The 20436-nt window shown below is 52.9% G+C and overlaps 1 protein-coding gene across 1 annotated transcript; it reads right to left on the bottom strand.

The window, feature by feature from the left end:
- Window positions 1–880: 880 nt before the first annotated feature.
- Window positions 881–19575, bottom strand: MYOC (myocilin). The gene is made up of 3 exons (XM_073356333.1): window positions 18898–19575; window positions 6417–6545; window positions 881–3646 (listed from the first exon to the last, which is right to left on the bottom strand). Exons 1-3 carry the CDS (start codon window positions 19463–19465, stop codon window positions 2862–2864), a joined length of 1482 nt encoding a protein of 493 aa, XP_073212434.1. The 5' UTR covers window positions 19466–19575; the 3' UTR covers window positions 881–2861.
- Window positions 19576–20436: the final 861 nt, after the last annotated feature.

Here is a 20436-nt window from a genome sequence, read left to right as displayed (position 1 = left end):
CCCCAGGACAAATAGCAGCCCACTTAATGCAGCACAAAGACTCATGGGATGTGCCCCAGATGCCCTAGCGCCATGCCCAGGGGAATGTAGCTGCAGTGAGAATGCAGTAACTGGGTATGGCTTTGCAGTGGGGTTGCTCGGGGCTGGGCTGCAGTGAGGCTATGCCCATAGATGCAAAACAAGATTCTGTCAGTCCTGCTCTCAGCCAGAGGCTGTCCAGAAATGCTGGGTTTAGCTCCCATGCTCAAAGAGGTGGTTTGCTCCCGGGTGATGTAGAGAGATGTGTTAACATGCAACTTTCCAAGATTTAATGCTGATTTAGACCTTTTTATACTGAAAGGGCTGATGCAAGTTATTTCTTTCCATCCCCTCAAGATAATCAAATACAGATGATCTGAGGCACCATCAGTTAGAGGTTACAGCTAACATATATTCTATTGACTGTAAAAGGTAATCAATTAGATATTTTTAAACCAGCTAATGTTGGTTTCCCAGCTTTTCTGTAATCAGTCAGCTCTCTACTAATGGCTGCAAATCTTTCCATTTCTCTGCCTCCCCTTATTCTACAGTGGCATTTGTTTTTGTAGTCATGGTGATATTTATTCAGTAGATGAAATCCTGGCTCCATTGAAGTCAATGGCAAAGTTCCCCTTGGCTTTAATAATAGTAATACCTAGCTCTTATCTACTGACCTTAATAAAGGTAGTCAATATCATCATTCCCATTTTCCAGATGGGAAACTGAGGCACAGAGCAGGGAAGTGACCCAGCAAAGTCACCCAGCAAGCCTGTGGAAGAGCTTAAATTAGAAACCAGGCCTCTTATTTTAGTGCATAAATGGGAACTGAGCTCCTGAAAATTGAGCCCTGTTTGCTGGGACTGAACTCTCTTGGAAAGGTGGCCTATAGTTTCCTGTAGCCTGGAATTCCCTCCAGCATGTTGCAGTGAAATGAAAAATCTGCAAACAAGAAGCTGCCACTGTGGATTGTTGTGGGGGGAGAGGGTTTATTATCGATTATTATCACAGACTACTTCCACGTAATCATCAGCACATCAGACCTTCACTTTCATCCACGAGGCTTCAATGCAACCTGCATAGATTAGGCTTTTAAAACAAACAGAAAAACCAAGCCAGCTACAGGATTTATATACTAAATGTGTGTGTTCTTAAAAACAGCTGTATGCTTAGCCATACCTGATCTAATGCCATGCCTATCCCAAAGGGTGTCTAAGGTACAGTGTAATCAGTGGAGTTGTCTGGATTGAAAGCTAGAAACAGCAAGAACAGTTAGATGATGCTTCTCATTCTGAGTTAATAACCATAGTCTGGGATAAATAGAGATCTGTTCTATTGCTCACTGGAGTCAATGGGAGACTTTCCATTGACTTCAGTGGGTTTGAGATCATGCCCTAAATTCTAGGATCCCGTTGTTCATGAACAACAACCCTCCTTACATTTATTTTGCTATAATGTCTAATGACTTAACAGAATTGTGTTAAACAAGTCTTGCTTCATTTTTGTCTTTTATGGAAGGGGAGCTGAAGCGGCCATGTTTCTTGCAGGTAGGGGGCTAGTTCGGCCGGAGCCCTGCATGCTCAATGACTATTGTGTAACTGTGTGAGACGTTGAACAGACTCAAAGCCCCTAGAGCAGACCAGCCCTATGCTTAAGTGAGGTGTGGATCATTGGACCTCACCTCTCTGCAGCTTGGGCCCATCTTTGACTCCTGCTTTAGCTACTGGTCAATTGCAGCTGCAGAGAGGCTGCTTACGCTGCAGAGATACCAAGCTGGGTGAGTTCCGGTCTTCTCCCACGTTCTCTGCTCATGATAATCTGTAGAGGTGGCTGGTTGGCTCCCAAGGGAAGCGTGGTCCTGATGACGCATGCACTGTGCTTAGGAGGAGAGAGGCTGGCAATTAAAGGGTTTATACACAGCAGCTGAAAGCTCTCTTGCAGGGCGCCCACTACCCGGGATTTCTAGTAATTTTTAACTCCTGCAGCACATTTCTGAGACACCCCTGCCTCTGCCAAGTCAACCCACTAAGGACCCAATCTGAAGCCCAGTGAAGTCAGCTGGAGTCTTTTCATTGGCTTATTTGGGTGTTGGAGCTAGGTCTTTAGGCCTTGATGTTCTCCTACTGAATCTGGGCATGATACAACTTTGCACAATCTCCTCCTGTCAATGCTGCCTTGGCTAATGCCCGGTGTTGACTGCTCAGCACATTCCCCTTGTCTCAGCTGATGCTGGGCAGGAATATGGTTTGCTGATAGTCACTGGGTTTTTATTAGCCATTCTGTGAAGGTGGTACCCAGCCACCTCCCTCCCCTAAAATATTATCTGCCTCTTGCTGTGAACAGTTTGGTCTGCTTGGCTGGAATCTGTGTCTTTTAGCCAAGGGTGCAGGCAAATTTAGTCATTCTAGATCTATCCCTGTGCAGTTGGCCCACACATTCCAAATGTTGCATAACCCTTAACAACTTGTTTCGTTTTTTTTTTTCCTATATTGTCCAAATTAATCCCATGTGTAATTCAGAGAGAGGCAAGGGGAGCGACAACAGGGCTGTAACACCTATTGCATGTATGTTCCCAAGTGGCACAAGGTTATTCCCACTCTATTGTTATTTAAGCCCCACCAGTGCTCTCAGAATAGGAACCTCTGATCTAGGGCCAAGCCTGGAGTCTTTGCCCAGCTCAATGAGCACTCTGCCTGAGTAAGGGGCTCAGGGCTGAGTCCAAGGAAAGCTCAGGAAGAATAGGAAGAGTGAGTGTATGAGATTGACAGCTGGCTAGACTTGCCCCTAACCCACGAGCAGCTAGTTAGCAATGAGCGTGGCGTGTCCTCCTCCCGCCCTGAGGCTCCTCATAGCCTGGAGAGTCTGATGTCATAGGTGACCATGTTGAAATTGTCCCAAGCGAAGAGCTTTCTCTCTGTGGGGTTGTAGTCCACCATGCTGCTGTACCCATAGCGGTTCTCGAAGCGGATGCTCAGTGGCTCGCTGGTGCTGGTGGCTGTATGGTAGGAAAAGTTGACCGTGGCATCTGGGGCTGAGTAGCTACTGATGGTGTACAAGGTGCCACAGATCATAAAGGAGTTGGCCACAGCTTGTTTGCGGATGTTGGTTTTCCAAGTCTGCTCAACCTCCAGGGTCTCTGGATCCAATTTGGAGAGGATGATGGCCCCTTTGGCCTTGTCTGTGCTGTATGTCACCCACAGCCCCATCTCATCGACAGCTAGGTCAATGTCTGTGTACCCCCCCCAGGAATAGGGGAATTGGCCATGGTAGCCAGCACTGGGGATGTCCTTTTGGACTGTGATCGTTTCTGTCTTCAGGTCGTACTTGGCCACCATTCTGGACTTGCGCCGCTGGAAGTACAGGGATCCCCTGTATACGATGGCTCCGGTGCTCTCCATGGACCAGGGCAGGATGTGGACCTTGGAGGGATAGCCCTTCATGAACTGATCAGAGTCATCGTATTCAAAGACCTGGCGGATGTCAGTGCCAATGGCATCAACTCTCCAAGTGGTCTCGGGGGTGTAGGGGGGAACAGGCTCTGGATCCCTCATCCACACCCCATACTTGCCAGCGATAGTCTCAGCCCTGCGGAAGGTCACGGGTTCCCCCACCCAGACCAGCTGTCCGCACCCTGCTCAAGGAAGAAAAAAGGGGGGGGGGCAAAGGGTTGAGAAAAAGACCTTCAGTTATTTTCTGTCTGTCACCAGTGGCAGATTTCCTACCGAAAGGCTAAAATCCATGAAAACCACACTCATACTGCATTAACCCAGCAATAACTAGCAGGAAAGATCATTTACTGGATTCTAACACACTCATACTGCATTAACCCAGCAATAACTAGCAGGAAAGATCATTTACTGGATTCTAAGTAAGTAAATAATTCCATGAAGCTGATGGAGGAGATCCCCCCCCCCCCTCAATTTACCAACAGCAGCCTTCCAGCACTCGTCAACACACCAGCATTGCTTAGGCCAGTGGTTCCCAAACTTGTTCCGCCGCTTGTGCAGGGAAAGCTCCTGGCGGGCCGGGCCGGTTTACCTGCCGCGTCCGCAGGTGCAGCCGATTACGGCTCCCACTGGCCGCGGTTCGCTGCTCCAGGCCAATGGGAGCTGCTGGAAGCTGTGGCCAGTACGTCCCTTGGCCCGCGCCGCTTCCAACAGCTCCCATTGGCCTGGAGCAGCGAACCGCGGCCACTGGGAGCCGCGATCGGCTGCACCTGCGGACGCGGCAGGTAAACCGGCCTGGCCCGCCAGGAGCTTTCCCTGCACAAGCAATGGAACAAGTTTCGGAACCACTGGCCTAGGCTATGTTCCTCCGGGTAGTGCAGGCAGACAGAAAAAAGAGGAGAGGACAAGGAGAAAAAAGAGCTGAGGAAAAGGAAGAGAAGAAGAAGGAATGATCACTCTGTGAAGAGAGAAGGAAAGAAAGGAGGTGAATAGTTTGGAAGGGGATTTCACAGCACAGACTTTTTTGCCCTGGTGATATTTAAAGGTTTTCATAATGTGGTTAAGATGAAAAAAGAGATGAATGTCTTGGTCTTTCAAGTGGGACCTCAGCTTTTTTAATAGACCCACTTGGGGATGACCCATTTCAGGTAGGATGAGGGAGAATCCGTAATATGAACTCTGATCTGATGAGGCCGCTGCAGAGAGTGTCAGCTGCTAAATCCTAGTTTTAGAAATGGCTCCTGATGTCCAGCCAGTGGAAGTCAGAAGCCAAGGGTAGGAATGTCCTGGGGCCCTGCTCTATTTCTGGAAGGCAGAGGCTGGGTTGCAGGGCCTAGATGGACAACGTATAAAGCACCGGCACGGAGGAAAACAGTTACAGGAAACCAGCCCAGAAAACGTAGGAGTCTTTGGCCACAATGAACTAAGTCAATGAGAAGCAAGTTCAGAGGGTGTTTTAACAATTCTCCTGTCCACCATCTGCTACCACCCTTCCGTAGCTGGACTTCACTGGGGTGTTCCTTTCGATGGCCAAAGAGGTGGTTTACAAGCAGCAGGAGGCCTTCCCTCTTCCCCTGTCATACTCTGTCTAACAGCACCAGGCACAGGTTGGTGAACTGGGGCTGGGAATGGACCCCAGGCCTCCAGTGTTCCAATGCAGAGCGCTTAGCTACAAGCCACCCAACCAGCACCATCCCTTCCATTGCTCTACCTCTGGGATTAAGAAACAGGTCAGTGACCCCCTTCCAGCAATGGTGCTGACATAGCTGTGGACAGTGCCCGCCCCGTCTTGGTGGAGGTCCATTGTGGTGTGACACCAAAGCTGAAGCCAGGGCTTGTTTCCATTGCACATGGGCCATAAGGGCATTTTCAGTATCGCCAACCCAGCGGATTCCAAAATCCTGAGTCTGACCCTCCATAATCATGAGATTATGGTTTTAAATAACATTTGTGGCTGCTTCCTCTTTGCCTGTGGGTTTCTGGGCCTTTTGCAGGCTCTCACTTCACCTTTTCAAGCCTTTCTCCACTGCCATGCAATTTACTTGTATTTAAAGTAAAGCTGAGCTGCTCGTGCAATCCCACGCCTACAGGAGCTGGGGCTTTTGGGAAAATGCCAAAGTGTGTGAGAAATCACAAGAGGTGGCAGCACAGCAGGGATGGGCTAATCAAAGAAAAGTGATTCGAGCTCACAGTTTGTTGCTTAACCAGAAGGAAACATGGCATGGCACCCCTGATGACCTCATTTTAAGAGCAGCCTCCTGATTCTATTAGCTCTTAGAGCTAGGGGGAAATCCCCATATGTTCTGTACTAAGCTTTATTACTTAGAGATGGGCCTGACCCCCAGGTTACGAGTGGCCCTGAATTGCAGAGTGGTGGGCATGCAGACCTGGCTCTGAATTTTGTATTTGGAGTCCTCTCGGGTGTAGTTGTTTGGGGGCTGCCTAAGGAAATAGTCAGTGAGTGCCTGAGAAAGTTGGCCAAAAGAGACTGTCGTTTCCAGAGGACAAGTTCAGCCCTGCTCCCTTCTCTGCCGTGGGGGCAGACCTGCGGCTAGCCAGATTCCAGCCTGTGCTCATGGTCTGGAGGTGCGCACAGTCAGTCTGGCTGCTGGAGCAGGGGTTTGAACTCCATTCTTGGGTCTGGCACCAGGTGGCAATACCCTTGCCTGGATGGCTTGGGGTTCGGCAAAGGTCAGGATGGACAGGCTGGCCAGGGCAAGGTGGGGAAGTGGGGCGAGAGAAGGAGGCATAGTAAGAAGCACTGATGAAATAGAACCAAATAAAGGAGGTGAGAGGCAGAGAAGATTCCACAGCTAGGCTCTTCCCCTGGTGCTGGGAGTGAAGGTGATGGGGGGCGGGGGCAGAAGAAAAGTATCTGTTGCGATGGTGCTAGAAGGATGAGGCCTAGCTCTATGAACCCGCAAGGAAGGAAAGGCATCAAGGTGATCTTTGTACCGGTGGCCGTGTCCCCAGTGGCAGGGTGGCTGGGGGAGGGGTGCTCCTCGAAGTCACTGGAAGCGGGCACCTCCGTCAGCTCAGATTTCAGCTCCTGATAGTCAAAACTCTCCAGATCCCACTTGGAAACTGCAGGGAGGGATGGGAATAGACACGGTGAGGGTGGTGACAGGAACAGGGTGAGGATGTGGCTTGGCAGAGTGTAGAAGGGTGTGTACACGCTCCTGGGCATGGCCGGACATGCCCTTTCAGCTGGGCACAAGCACAGTTGCACAAATGATCACGCGCACTCTCTTTCACATGCACTCAGCAATCCACTAGCCCTGCCATTAGCATGGCAAGGTAGGCAGGTCAGCACGTTTCTGCCTTATGTCCTGGGAGCTAGGGAGCAGGCTTTCTTTGAATCCAAGCACTGCTCCCCCTCTGCCCCCCACGTAGCAACGCCAACACTGGATGCTAATGTTAGAACCCCATAATAGGTGGGGGAGGAGGGAGAAATCTGTCCCCGTAAAGGTCTCCTCGTCCAGCCCAACCCATGCTTGGCTGGCCAAAATGGCCTCTCCCCATCACTCCAAGACCTGCCCTGTCCTGGGATAATAAGCAGTTATTATTTAGTTGTATTATCCTAGCATCTAAGAGCGTCAATCGCACCCCAAGGCCGCATGTGTGATAACAGCTGTACATTATTTATTTGGTGTATTACGATAGCACCTAGGAGTGCCAGTTGTTGACCAGCATCCCACTGCGCTAGGTGCTGTACATTGTGTATTACAGTAGAGCGCCTGTCCCGGACCAGGCCACTAACTCTATTCTCCAACGGCTTGGTGGTATATGTGCCCACGCCTTGTGCTCCGTAATGTTTCCCTGTGGGTCTGTCACACCGTGCCCAGCCCTTTGCAAACACTATTCTTTACCCACCTTCAGTGCAGGCTAGGGAAGCCACTCTGTTGGTCTGCAAACACCATTTGCCTTTGCAGTGAAAGTTCTGCTTGCAGCCAAGATGGTGTGTTTACTGCAGGTGTGTCTGGCTTTGTGGATGCTTGTTACGGTTTTACCCTGCTGCTGAGGTCTAGATGCAGTGTCCTTCAAAATCCTTACCGGCTACTGGCAGGAGTATCGGATAGCTCCCCTATTTCTGCTCGCTGGTAGAGAATGATCATGCAGTGGCTTCAAAAAAGCCTGAAGCCTTTGCTTCTGTGTAAAACAAACATTTAACTCTCTTCAGATTCCCGCTTAATGTCAGCGGGCACTGGGGCACGGCAGTGGGAAGGGCGGGTCTTTCCTTCCTTCGGAAAGTCATTTTCAGGACAAGGTCAAGGCTCGTTAACCGCATAAATCCAACTCACTGTACACCACCAGCAGTGTCCTCGGTTTCTCTTTCATTCTGTCCACTGAGCCTGTGTGCTCCATTTGTGAGACAAGGCAGCGCATTGGAGCTAACTGGTGTCTTGCTGGCCAGGGGACTCAAGGCAGACTCAGCAAGGAAGGGCAGTAGGGAAAGGAGCAGGGCTGTACAGCTGTAGCAAAATCTAGTACCTTGGGGTTCCTCTTACAGGGTCCCAGAGGAACGTGATTCTAATCGTAAGCATGTTGCAGTGACCCTTGTTCCCCCCTGGATGAATGTTATAGTTGGGGATTGTTCCTGCTTTGAGCAGGGGGTTGGCCTAGATGACCTCCTGAGGTCCCTTCCAACCCTGATATTCTATGATTCTATATCATATTATCTTTAATACAGGTAACACTGGGAGCCTATCAACTTGGATAATGTCTCCCGCATTACATGGAGAATTCCAGCTGACAGGTCAGGTCCAGCTATTTATTACACATCATAAACTGTTTTAACTAAGCCATGCTGGAAATCCAAGGGGCAGAGAAAGCCATGGCAAACCACCACGGGCTACTCGGCCTTTTGAACCAATCACTTCAGCTCGCACTGCCAGGGCCTGCTCAGCATACAATGAGATTTCAAACAGAGATCTGACAAGTTGCAGGGGTGGATTTTAAAACTCCCACTGGAGCAGAGTTAGGCCGTCGCTGAGGGCTTTTAGCATCAGATGTCGGGCCAGCGCTTTGGGATGAAAGGAGCTATTCAGTGTAAATGCAAGACGCCATAGTTATGAGTCTGACAGTCATGACTTCTCACAATTCACTGTTTAATTCTAATGCTTGGCAAAGTGTTGTTGTGACTGGGGTTCTAGTGGGGGCCAGCTATGGTCACTCAATTAGGGTGAACTGCGAAGAATGGGGCAGACAATCCCCATCAAGCTGGTGGATATTCCAGTACTTAGATTTACCAAGCCAGCATAAAACAGCTTCTTTATTACCTTACTGGTTACTCAGAAGTCCAAACAACACAGTTCCCTTAAAGTGATCCAGCTTCAGGCCTCCATCCAGGTACCCACGTCAAATATGATGAACATTTCTGTAAATCTTATTTCATCATATAAAAGAAAAGGTTCTACCAATCCCAAAGGATCGGACATATTACCTCCCAGGTTAATGAATGTTTCAGATCTTACCCAAACACACGCTACAGCCAATACTTATTAACTAAACTAAAATTTATTAAAAAACAAAAGAGAGCGAGAATGGTTAAAAGATTATACATTGAGGTTTAGATTGATAGCAGAGATGGTGAGCTTTGTAGTTGCAAAGAGTTCCTTTTTAGAAGTCAGTTCATAGGTTATAGTCCAATGTCCAAATATCATATTCAGGGCGTACCAGCATAACTGGGACCTCAGTCTTGCATCTCAAACTTCCCCAGATGAAGCTTAAGCAGATTGGAGATGACAGAATCAGGACCCAAGGATCTTTTATACAATTTCATGCCCTCTTTGACAAGTTGGGAGTTCCTCCAGGAACAAAAGATAATTAGAATGACTTTGAAGGAGGTCCATCACTGTAGCTTTAGAATTAACATAAGGCAATTTGCTTGTTCTTCCACCATTCACAGTACATTTCAAAGAGAGATGAATACCGAGATATCCTGTGTTCACAATTTATTTAAATACTAGGATGTTCTTTTGATCTCGGAACTATCAGAATACAGCATAGGGACTGTTGATTACATTGTGGATCCTCCGCATATATATGTAAATACACAAAAGTTATCTCCCCATATATCTTTTGAGGGTTATTTATTTTGCAGGATGTTTAACCCTTTCTGGCCATGCATCACAGTTGTACTTTCAGCTTCCCTTGAAGGGAAAATCACACACTTACAACTAACTCATTTCTGCATAGTTCACCCTCCTGCTTTATGCCTGGCATTGCTTTAGGGCTGGAAAACCTCCCTAGGGGCTCATTAGCAGTAGCTGACTCCAGCTGCAGGTATTTCAGAATTGGCCCTGGGACAAATTGACCGACACCTGTTTTCCAGAAAATGAACCCAGATTTGCAGCAGGGAGAGGAAATACACTTGCCCTGTAGTTTTAAAAGCAATCATTCCACAGGCTCTCTACAAAGTACAGCCAAAGAGCCTGGATTTTTCATTCTTTTGGCCACGTGAGCCCCAAGTAGGCAGGGTACATAAGCATGTGCCTAACTTTAAGCATGTGAGTAATCCATTGAGATCAATGAGACTATCTGTGTGTTTGAAATTAGGCCTGTACTTAAGTGACTTGTGGCCATGGAGAATAATTTTACACGGGGGTATTAGAGAAGGGCCTATACATCACCAAAGTGTTTGCGTGCGCGTGTGCTGACTAAACATAGATCTCCGTTTCACAGCTGGTTCCTCCCTATAAATGAGTCAAACTCAATTCTGCAGGCCCTAAAAAGACCCACTGAACAGAGAGCTGTTTTCAGGGGCTGGCTCAGGTTTGCCAATCCTTTTGGCCAGCAAAATATTGGCATTTCCCTCTTGACCACAGTGCCTCCTACAGTGTTGGAAGAGAACTGCCCGCTAACTGGAGCCACCCAAAGGTTTAGTCTGACAAGTGGCGGTGGTGTTATGGGCCAGGGGCCCATCTTTGCTGATTCCTCCTCGGGCCACAGGTCAACCCATTCAGCCCTGAGCTATGATGGCACAGGAGTAAATGGATATCTCGCCAGCACCAGTGTGAAAAGCTGAACAGAGCCCACTTAGCAGCAGGGTTCCATCTCAGTGCTGAGTGAAAATCCTGCCCCGCCTACAGAAGGAGCAGGGGGTCTCCTCTACCCCCACCACCACCACCACAGGGTTTAGCTGGGCTTTGTGGACACTGAGTGGACTCCGATTCTCAGTATCCTGTGTCCATCGTTACCAGAGACCTGCACCATTGCGCTCCATTGTGGGAGGAGCCCATCTTTCTGGCTCTCTGTCCCCCTCTAGTGGCTGGACTACACAGGGATTTATGAATCAGCTACTAGCCTTGAGCTAACAGAGCTGGGGCTTTAGCTCAGCTAGTCAAGGGTTGTGCTTTGCAACTCCTGAGGCACCCTGGGTTCAATCTCCACTCTCAATTACCTGCCCTCGTCCTGAGAGTTGGGGAGGCATGCAGGCACAGCCCCAGAACAACAGAAGAGGATGCAAGGTGCCTAACTGCTAGCCCAGCAAGGCCAATGTGTGTTTGGTTTTCAGACGGTGCAGGGACAGTTAAGAGGGGATAAAGTGGAAATAAAGTTTTTTTTATTTTGCTGCTGTTAGCAGGCCCTTGCGGCCCTTTAGGAAGCTCAGATCAGTTACAGCCTGGCTGCCTGACAGCCCAGGCCAAGGGAATTCTGGGGCTTGTAGTTCTCAGAGGAAGTATGGGATGCTAGGCAACAGCAAGACCTGCTGGGAAATTGGATGAGGCTATAAAAGAGCTTTTTTCTGCTCAGGCAGTGTTGGGAGTTTGAGAGTGGGGATAACTGTTGGATGTGGTTGGTGTTTTGGGCAAGAAGTTCCCTGATAGGGGTCAGTAGGGGCTGTGTGGCCAGTCCGGGAAGGGGATGAGTTGGAAAATGAGTGGAAAGGGCCAGAGAAAGAAGGCCTAGAGCAGCGGTTCTCAAAGTGTGGGTTGGGACCCCAAAGTGGGTTGGGACCCTGTTTTAAGGGGATCATCAGGGCTGGTGTTAGACTCGCCGGGGCCTAGGACTGAAGCCAAGTCCGAGCCCCCTACCCAGGGTGGAAGCTGAAGCCAGACGGATTCAGCCCTGGGCAGCTGGGTTCAGGTTCCAGCCCCACCTGCCCAGGGCTACAGACCTCAAGCTTTGCCCCCTCCCCCGCAGGGCGGTGGGGCTTGGGCTTCGGCCCCGCTGCCTGGGGTAGGAGGGCTGAGGCTTCAATCCCCCTTCCTGGGGTCATGGAGTAATTTTTGTTGTCAGAAGGGGGTCGTGGTGCAATGAAGTTTGAGAAACCCTGGTCTAGAGGATGGGGGCTCCGAAGAGGGAGGAGTGAAAGCAAGCGAAGGAAAGAGCATGAGCTAGAGAAGTGGGGTGGGTTTGAGGCCTAATATGTTTAACTGATCTTAAGTGGGGGAGGTCCCATGTAGGGGCTTCCAAAGAGGGGGAGAGGAAGCCCCCCCTTTGCTCTCCTGTATTGAGGTGGGAAGCCAGGGCAGACCCTTGGGGAGGACAAAGGCGCAAGACTCTTCTCCAGGAAAGGGCCCAGGAAGTCAAAAGAGCTGCCTGGGTGTGCTGTGGAAAGGGAGATGGCGACTGTCCTCCGAGGGCAATGGAAGCAGAGCCACGCCAGAGAGGTAAGCCAGACTCCTGCACACCTAACTAATGTCCTGGGCTAAAGTCACCCTGGTGTGCAGGTTTCACCCCTCTGAGCCCATGGGAGCTGTCACTCAGGAGGAGAGTGCCTCCTCTGGGCGGGCAGGTGGTATTGCACCAGGCGCTCAGTGTGAAAGCAAGGCAGGGCGAGCAGCCTCCTGTTGTGCCTGGTGCCAGAAGCGCTCGAAACAGTGCAGGGCATGTGGTTTGATAAGAGAGCAGGGGCGTTGCAGACACCAGTCTGCATTAGGGGTGCAGGAGTGCAGCCCTCTACCATGGCAGTGGGTAGGGCTTCATCATACTTTGCCTCCTGGTATGTGTGGAGTTCTCTGCCTTCGAGGGCCATGCTAGCTCAGGGGCTCCCTAAATCCACTTGAGACGCCTTTTGGGCTGAGTTATTGGGGTGATATATATGCAAACAGCAGTGACAGCTGGCTAGAAAGGTATGGGCACTGAACCTCAGCCGGGTCCGTGGGAGAGGAAGAGGGGTGTCCTATCCTGGGGCGTGTCTAAGCCACGAGAGGAAACAGGTGGCCGACTTCTTGGAGTAAAGGAGTTTCCCAGGGATTCGCTGTCTCCTTCCCCTGCCTCACTCTCAGTACAGTCAAGTCACTGACTGGAATGACTCCATGGGCCAGAAGGGCTGTGAGGGGCTGCTGTCAGGTCACATGACTCAGTACAGTGCTAAGGGGTGTCCAGGCTGGTACATCCACCCCTGCCGCCCTCCCCCCCCCCGGACGTGATCGCTCTGGAGCGTGGTTGCACTTCCTTGTGCCATGCTGAGAGGTTAATGGAGCCTGACGGACCCACAGCCACCCAGCCCTGCAGCCAGTCTCCTTCCCAGAATGAATTAACTCCATTGGCCAGAACAGAGATGCTAAGAAACCCTCAGCACTTTGCTCTGTTCCGATCAGGGGCCGGAACAGATTTTAAGTGCCCCTCTCCCCAAAGCTGGGGGGGAGGGGGGGAGGCTGGGATTCAAGGGTTCTGTTCAGGCCTGGTTGTAAGGGAAACCCTTAGAACATGGCCCCAGAGAGAGGTGTAGCAGGACAATGGGCCAGTCGAGTGTCAGAACACTTTAATCACTGGACAGGGCAGCATGGTCTTCTTTCTCGCTGGGTGTTTTCTACTTTGCAACCAGGGATCCATCTACTAAGCATTCAGGGCTGCTCTTGACTATCCCCTCTTGGCTCAGCCAAGTTCTAAGCTAGAAATGGCTGCAGGGAGAAATGTACGTTGTGGTGTAACTTCATTTAAAGGTGCCTATGGCTTATGGGTGGGTGTTCGACATCTCAGGAGCCCTGAGATGAGGCAGCAATTCTGTATTTGCCCAGCAGAGCTGAAGATGAGACACTTTACAATAGTTCCTGTGATGGCAGAGTGGTGGATTGGTGCCTTGGGTGACACTTCTGGGGGCATCGCTGGATGTGGGGAAATAGAGGGAGCTGGACCATGAGCTGGTGTAAATCAACCAAGCTCCTTCCATCTATCCCAGCTGAGGGGATAACCCCCTGCATTTTCCTAGCCACAAAACAACATGTGTGTTTCTCTGCCTTGGAGACTCTCTTATTCAGATTAAGGAAACAAGCAAGATCTCCAGAGGAGACGGAGAGCACACATCAGTCTGCTCAGTAACACTCTGCCGCTGAACAGAAACACAAAATGGCAGCTGCCCCTCCTCAACATTTAGAGGTGTAGCACACATTTAAAAACATTTGGGTCTATAGCTGTATTCCGAGTGCCGTACTGATTTGTGTTCAGGTTCCGGTCAAATCTTCAGAAGTGGCCACTGAGTTTGTGTTGGCCTTTGTCTGTGTGGGAGCCCTGTGTGTCCCTTGTCAGGAAGGGCAGCGTGCGGCAGCTCCTCATCTGTGGTTGACCCGTTAGAGTGCCTAATGTCTGGGCATTATGTCACGGAGTGGAAAGTGTGGCTGAGCAGGACTGGGCATCTCAGATACCTGCAGTGGGACAGGTGCAGCAGAATCTGAGTCTGCAGAGTGACAGGACTCGCTCTCGGGGTGATTTCTTTCAGCCCTTTTGGGCAGAGGCTGCAAAGCAGCCCTAAGGGCCTGCTTGGGAATATCCCTGTATGGGGGAGGGCACAGCTGCTGTGGCTGGCTATGTGCATCCCTCCTACAGGATCCTCTGGTGTGGGAGGCATGTCAGGGGCTGGGGTGGGGTGTCTGTGGATGGCATGGCTGAGGCTTTCCCATAGGCACTGACCCCGTGGGTGCTCCAGGCTCAAGCACCCACTTGAAAAAAAAAATAGGTAGTGCTCAGCACCTGCACGGCTGCATTAATTTTCTGTGCGCCCCAATGCCTGGACTGTGGCCCCGCCCCTGGCCCCGCCCCCTGCTCCACCTGTGCTCTGCCCCAAGCCCTTGTCCTCGCTCAGCCTCTTTCCATTCCGAGGCTCCACCCACACTGAGCTGCTCCGCCCTGAGGCCCGCCCCCCGCTTAGCATCTTTGCCTCAAGGCCCCACCCTCCCTCCACCCTGAGGCCCTGCCCCCACTTAGCTTCTTCCTCCCTGAGGCCTAGGGTGACCAGGTGTCCAGTTTTCAACTGGAACACCCAGTCGAAAGTCCGGTCAGCAGTGCTGTGGCACTAAGGCAGGCTAGTCCCTAGTCCCTGCGCCCTGGAAGTAGCGAGCAGGTTCGGCTCCTAGGCAGGAGAGCCACAGTGCTCTGCATGCTGCCCCCGCCCCGAGCACCGGCTCTGCACTCCCATTGGCTGGAAACCAGAGCCCCCTCCCACACCCTGAACCCTTCATCCCCGGCTGCACCCTAGAGCCCTCACTCACTCCTGCACTCCAACCCCCTGCCTCAACCCGCAGCCCCCTCCTGCATTCTGAATCCCTCATCCCCACCCCCCAGCCTGGAGCCCCCTCCTGCACCCCTCATTTCTGGCCTCACCCCAGAGCCCACACCCCCATTTAGAGCCCTCACCCTCTCCCGCACCCCGGCCCCAGCCCAGTGAAAGGGAGGGAGATGAGCCACCAAGGGAGGGGGAATGTAGTGAGTGGGCGTGGGGCTTCTGGGAAGGGGCGAGGCAGGGGTGGGACCTTGGGGCAGGGGCAGGACTAGGGTGTTTGGTGTTGTGCCAGTAGAAAGTTGGAAACCCTACTGAGGCCCTGCCCACCACTCGCACGGGCAGGGAGGAGGCGGAGAGGCACACCCACCAGCAAAAACCAGCTAGTCCTCTCCATGCTCTGGCACCGGCTCAACACCCTGAGCCCAGCCCAGAGGATCCTGGCCAGGCTCCAGAGGATGGCTCTGGAGTTCTTCTGGCTGGGGCTGCACTGAGTCTCTGCAGGGGTCCTGAGTCTTCCCCTGAAGGAGGGAGGACAGGGCCTGGTTTGCTTGCGCAGCCAGGTCCATGTCTTCCGCCTCCAGGCCCTGCAGAGGCTCCTTTATGGTGCAGGCAGTCTGGCATGGAGCATGTTGGCACACGCCTTCCTCTGCCGCCTCCAAGGGCTCCGATATGACCGGCAGCTCTTTTTTCTCCATCCGAGAGGTCTTCCGCGAGACCTCTCCGAGCTGCCGGTCTTCTACCACGACCTCCTCCGGACCTGGACGCTTTCTTCGGCCACCAGATCCTTTGTGGCCACCGAGGGGGCGGACCTCCTCACGGAGCCCCTGCTACACAACCTCGATCTATGTGTGCAGGTGGCGGAGTCTCCCTCGGTGTGTTGGAGGTTGGTCCTGGCAGAAACCACCAGAGTCGGAGACCTCCTGGACTACGACGGGGGGACTGGGTGGAGCACTGCGTGCTCGGACGATGCATGGGACTTTCCACCCTTCCGACCCCTAGGCGCGTACTCCAGGAGGTGAAGGCCACCTTGTCACCTGATTCTCTCGTTTTCCTGTGGCAAACCCTGCAAGAGGGCACTCCCCGCCCACCCCTCACCCCTGGCCCTCCGGACATTTTTCTTGGGCCCCTGTTCTGCAAGCCCCCGAGGCCTCCCCATTTCCACACTCCAAGCCGGCTGCATACCCTGCAGCCGGTCCGGTTTCGAACTGCGCCCAGAAACCATCTGTACACGCTCGTGCTCCACAAAGTACACTTCCTCACCCTCGCATCCCGTCCCGACACCAAATGGCAGGACTATCTTCCACCTAAAGAGGGTGAGGAACCCCGGTGGGCCAGCCTTTATTCCACCTTGGTCCCACAGCCCTCCAGGGACATCGGTTGGCAGCTCCTTCATGGAGCCGTGAGCCCGGGTGTGCATGTGGTGCAGTTCACCCCTTTACCCGAGGCCTGCCCCTTTTGCGGCGTGAGGGAGAACTTGGCGCACGCCTATCTCGAATGCGCCAGGTTGCAGCCCCTATTCTGGCTCCTCCAGAATCTCTTGTTGAGGTTCTGGCTGCACTTCTCCCCACACTTGTTCCTCTTTGCACACCCTATCTGTGGCCCCACGAATTCACGAGACCTCCTCGTCAACCTCCTCTTGGCCGTGGCCAAAGTTTCCATCTATAATACCAGGAGGAGGATGTTGGATGAGGGGGTGCTCTGCGACTGCGGGGCCTATTTCCGTTCCTCCCTAGTCTCACGCATCCGGGCAGAGTTTCCACTGGGCAGCATCCACTGGCTCCCTTGACAGCTTTGAGGAGCAGTGGGCGCTGTCCAGAGTTCTCTGCTCGGTGTCCCCATCCGGTATCTGTTTTTTGAACCTCTGACCTTCACTCCAACCCCGGTTTTTCAGTAGTTGTCCCCCACATTTACTTGGTCCCTGGGTCCAGTGGTCCCTCCCGCTAGGCTGGGGGAGGGGCCTTTAGAAGTGGGTGGGTTTATGCCCACCCACCTCCCAGGTTTCCAATAAGACCAGCAAAAACAAAAATCAGCACCTGTGGGCTTTCCTATGCCCCAGTTATCATCAGGAGACACAACCCATGGGAGAGTTGCTACAGCTGGGATGCAAGTTAAGGCCCCTGTAGGGCTGCTCCGACCTGCACTGCAGTTCCAGCACTTCCCCTTTTGGGGGTATCTGGAAACTGGGAAGTCACTGCCCCCATCCCAAGACTCCATGGGCAGTGGGTGAAGCTTCCCCTGCCGGAGGCTACCTCCCCGTCCCTCCTCTTCCGCTTGCAGCCACACCCACACTCTGCCCTCCCCTGCCCTCCCCTGCTCGGTCCCCTCCCTGCTCACCATGTGCATCCCTCCTTTCCTCCTTCCCCCCTCCTCCCCACTCGGCCCCCCCAGCACTGCTCGCCATATGCATCCCTCCTCACCTCCCCCCACCTCCCCACTTGAGCAGCGGCAGGAGGGGAAGTGGGGGGGTGGGGAGAGGAGGACGCAGCAAGCAGCAGTGAGCGGGCTGAACAGGGAGGGGGCCAAGTGGAGAGGAGGAACCGGCGGCGGGCGGGGACCTCTGGAGAAGGGGGTGGAGTGGTGGAGAGGAGCAGCCAGGCAGCAGCGGGCAAAGAACACTGAGCTTTTATATGCACCATGCAGGTTCCTGGGCGGCTGAGGAGGCGGTATCTGCTACTCAGTGTCCAGGTTCATCAGTAATTTCCCTGGGGAGTCCAAGGGACCCGGGAAGCTGAGTAGCAGATACCACCTTCTCAGCCGCCTGGGGAAACTGCATGGCACATAATAAATAAGAAAAAACTTCCAGCAGAAGCCCATTCCCAGCAGGGAGGGAAAATAAGCAGGGCCACCACAGCCCAGGTGTCCGGCAGCAGGGTGGTGCGGCGATGGCTGTGCCAGGGGAGGCTTAGCCTCCCCTGGCCTATATACCCACCACCCATGCAAGGCTCCGCATGTTCACAGGAAGGAATCGGGGTCTCACTGAGGTTGCAATGTTCTTCTCTGCCCTGCAGCAGGGTTTCTCTGTTAAATGCCCAAGACACTTGCACATAGGGTGTCTGTCCCATAGCTCCCATCTCAGGTAAGAATTGTAGCCTGCTGGCTCCCAGCTCCATTAATCCCATGTGTCCCAGACTGCTTAGCACAAGAATGGGTCCTCTCCTGCTGGTGGAAGGGGAAAGGAATTGGAAGGGCAATGGTGAACTAAGTACATTGGGGAGATAGAGATGGGGGAGAAAGCAACACTACAGCTTAGGATATAGTCCCCAGGGCAGGGACAGACAGACGGACACCTGCACAAAGGCACAGCAGAGGGAATGCCAAAGAAAGGTGTTTCTGGATGTCTGTCTGTTGGAGCCAGCTTGTTGGGGTGCTTGGCTGCAGCCGAGGGACTGTGCGTGCATACTGTAACCCTTCCCCTTCTCTGCAGCATGAGATGGGCTCTGGCCACTAAGTTCAGATCTGGGTCTGAACTCCCTCAAAATGTGGGGGCGTCTGGGCCTATCTCTAACTAGAGCCTCAGCCCTCTTGCGGAGGTGGCCCCCTGGAGTCTCTTGCTGTTGATTGTTGCTGCTGGAGCAGCTGGAAGCTCCAAAGGGGCTCACAACCCCGTTGGGTTAGTTTCATGCAGCGTGACGACCCCTGCCCCAGAGAGTCTACCGTCCCAGTGGAGGAGACAAAGAATGGGAAATAGATTAAGTGATGTGCCAGAAAGTCTGTGGCAGAGCTGGTAATTGATGCCAGGTCTCCTGGCTCCCAGTCCAGAGCATTAACCATCATCCTTTCCCTTCCAGACAATGGTCTAAGGACAGGAATCTAGGCAAGGGAGACTTATTTCCCACACCCCAACTGTACGCTCCAAGGGACAGTCACACACATCCAGGTGCAGACTTTGTATGGGCATCCTTTGCTGCAAAGGAGACAGCAAGGCCATGTGGGTGAACCAGGAGTAAGGGAAACTCAGTGTGAGACTGGGTAAGTTCCCATGAATCTTACCTTCTTGGGAGCCTTGCTGGGAGTCCTGGGCGGGTGCCTCGCTGACCTGGTGATGTTGGCTGGTCCTCAGCTGAGCTATCTCCTGGGTGCTGCTCTCCAGCCTCCTTCCCAGCTCAGCTTTTTCCTGCTCCAGTCGCCTCTTCTCCTCTTCCAGGAAGGACTTCTCCTGCCCAAGGGTGCTGTAGGCAGCCTCCAGCCTGCTGACTTGAGACTCCTGCTGAGCTCTTTCCATCCTCAGCCTGTCCAGCTCTCTCTGGAGCTCCACGGTGGAAGCAGAGGAGCCCCCTGCACCCAGCGCCACGTGCAGCTGGGTCACCAAGTTCTCCAGGAGGCTCAGCCTGGCCTTGGCTGACTCCAGCTCCGAGCGCTGTGCGTTGCTCTCCCTCTGGAGTTCCCACATGGCTGACGTTGCCTGGCCCGGTTCTGGACAGCTGGCCTCATTCAGGCTGGGGACTACGAAAGAGTAGATGCATCTGCTGTTCCTGTCGTTGGCCCTCCTGAGGTGGGCTGTGCTCCTCAGAGCCGCCCGGGCCAGGCCCACTGACAGCAACAGCCAAACCACGAGCATCTTTGTTATGGATGCTGCCCCTGTCGGCACTGCACACAGTACCCGTCAGTAGGAGAGCAGAGCTGCTTCCTGCGCTGCTGGCTACAGAGTGAGGGACGCCCACCAGCTCACCAGAGCTTCATTTATACAGCTGGGACTCGGGGCGGGCGGGGGGAGAGGGTTGCTGTGCCAGAGCCATGGAATAACAAGAACCTTCCAGAGCTGGCTTTAGAATTTCTTAAAGGAACAGCATCTCTGATCCCTACCTTCCCTCCTGCTCGCGGCCGGACTCTCAGCAAACAGCGCAGTCATGTTCAGACTCAAGCCAAGGGTTCCACCCGGGGCTGGGGTCTCTGGGTGTAAATCAGGAGTTGCTCTGCTGAATGCAATGGGGTGACACTGCTGTAAAATCAGCGCAAGCGAGAGGGGAATGGAGCACTAGGGTTTTCTTTTCCAACAATAACCTGTCACGCTTGCCAGCCCAGAGAATCAGTGTATTTAGGGATGTGGGGGATACAGCTCCCGTGGAGGGAAGCGGGAGGGATTCACACTAGACTGCTGTCTGTAAGAGAGAATGGGCTGATGGGCTGGCAGGCAGAGAGCTGGATCAGGCAGGCAGTTGCTGTCTGAGTTGGGTTAAACCTCCGAGTTCTGCACGTATAAGGCCTGTGTTTAAAAAACCCTGTGTAAGGGGACGTAGCTAGCTAGCCACCTCAGTACATACCCAGGGTCCCGGGTGGGCGTGTGCAGCCCACGCTGAAGTCCATGCTGCTGCAGCTTCACTGCTATTGGTCTCCATGCTAGCTAGATCAAAGTTAGCTCAGGTATGGGTCTCTGTGCTGCAGTCACACCCCCTGACTGTGGTGAAGACCTACCCCAAGAGACAGAGGCGGGGAGAAATGTAGCTTCTTTTTTCCCTTAGGAGCTCTAGGAGTGTAAAATCTGCCCTGGTCCTGCTGGAGGGTTCATTGGAGGACTCGAGTGGGTTAGGA

The sequence above is a fragment of the Lepidochelys kempii genome, chromosome 8, assembly GCF_965140265.1.
Source record: "Lepidochelys kempii isolate rLepKem1 chromosome 8, rLepKem1.hap2, whole genome shotgun sequence".
Lineage (NCBI taxonomy): Eukaryota > Metazoa > Chordata > Testudines > Cheloniidae > Lepidochelys > Lepidochelys kempii.
This window is presented reverse-complemented; position numbering and strand designations above follow the sequence as displayed.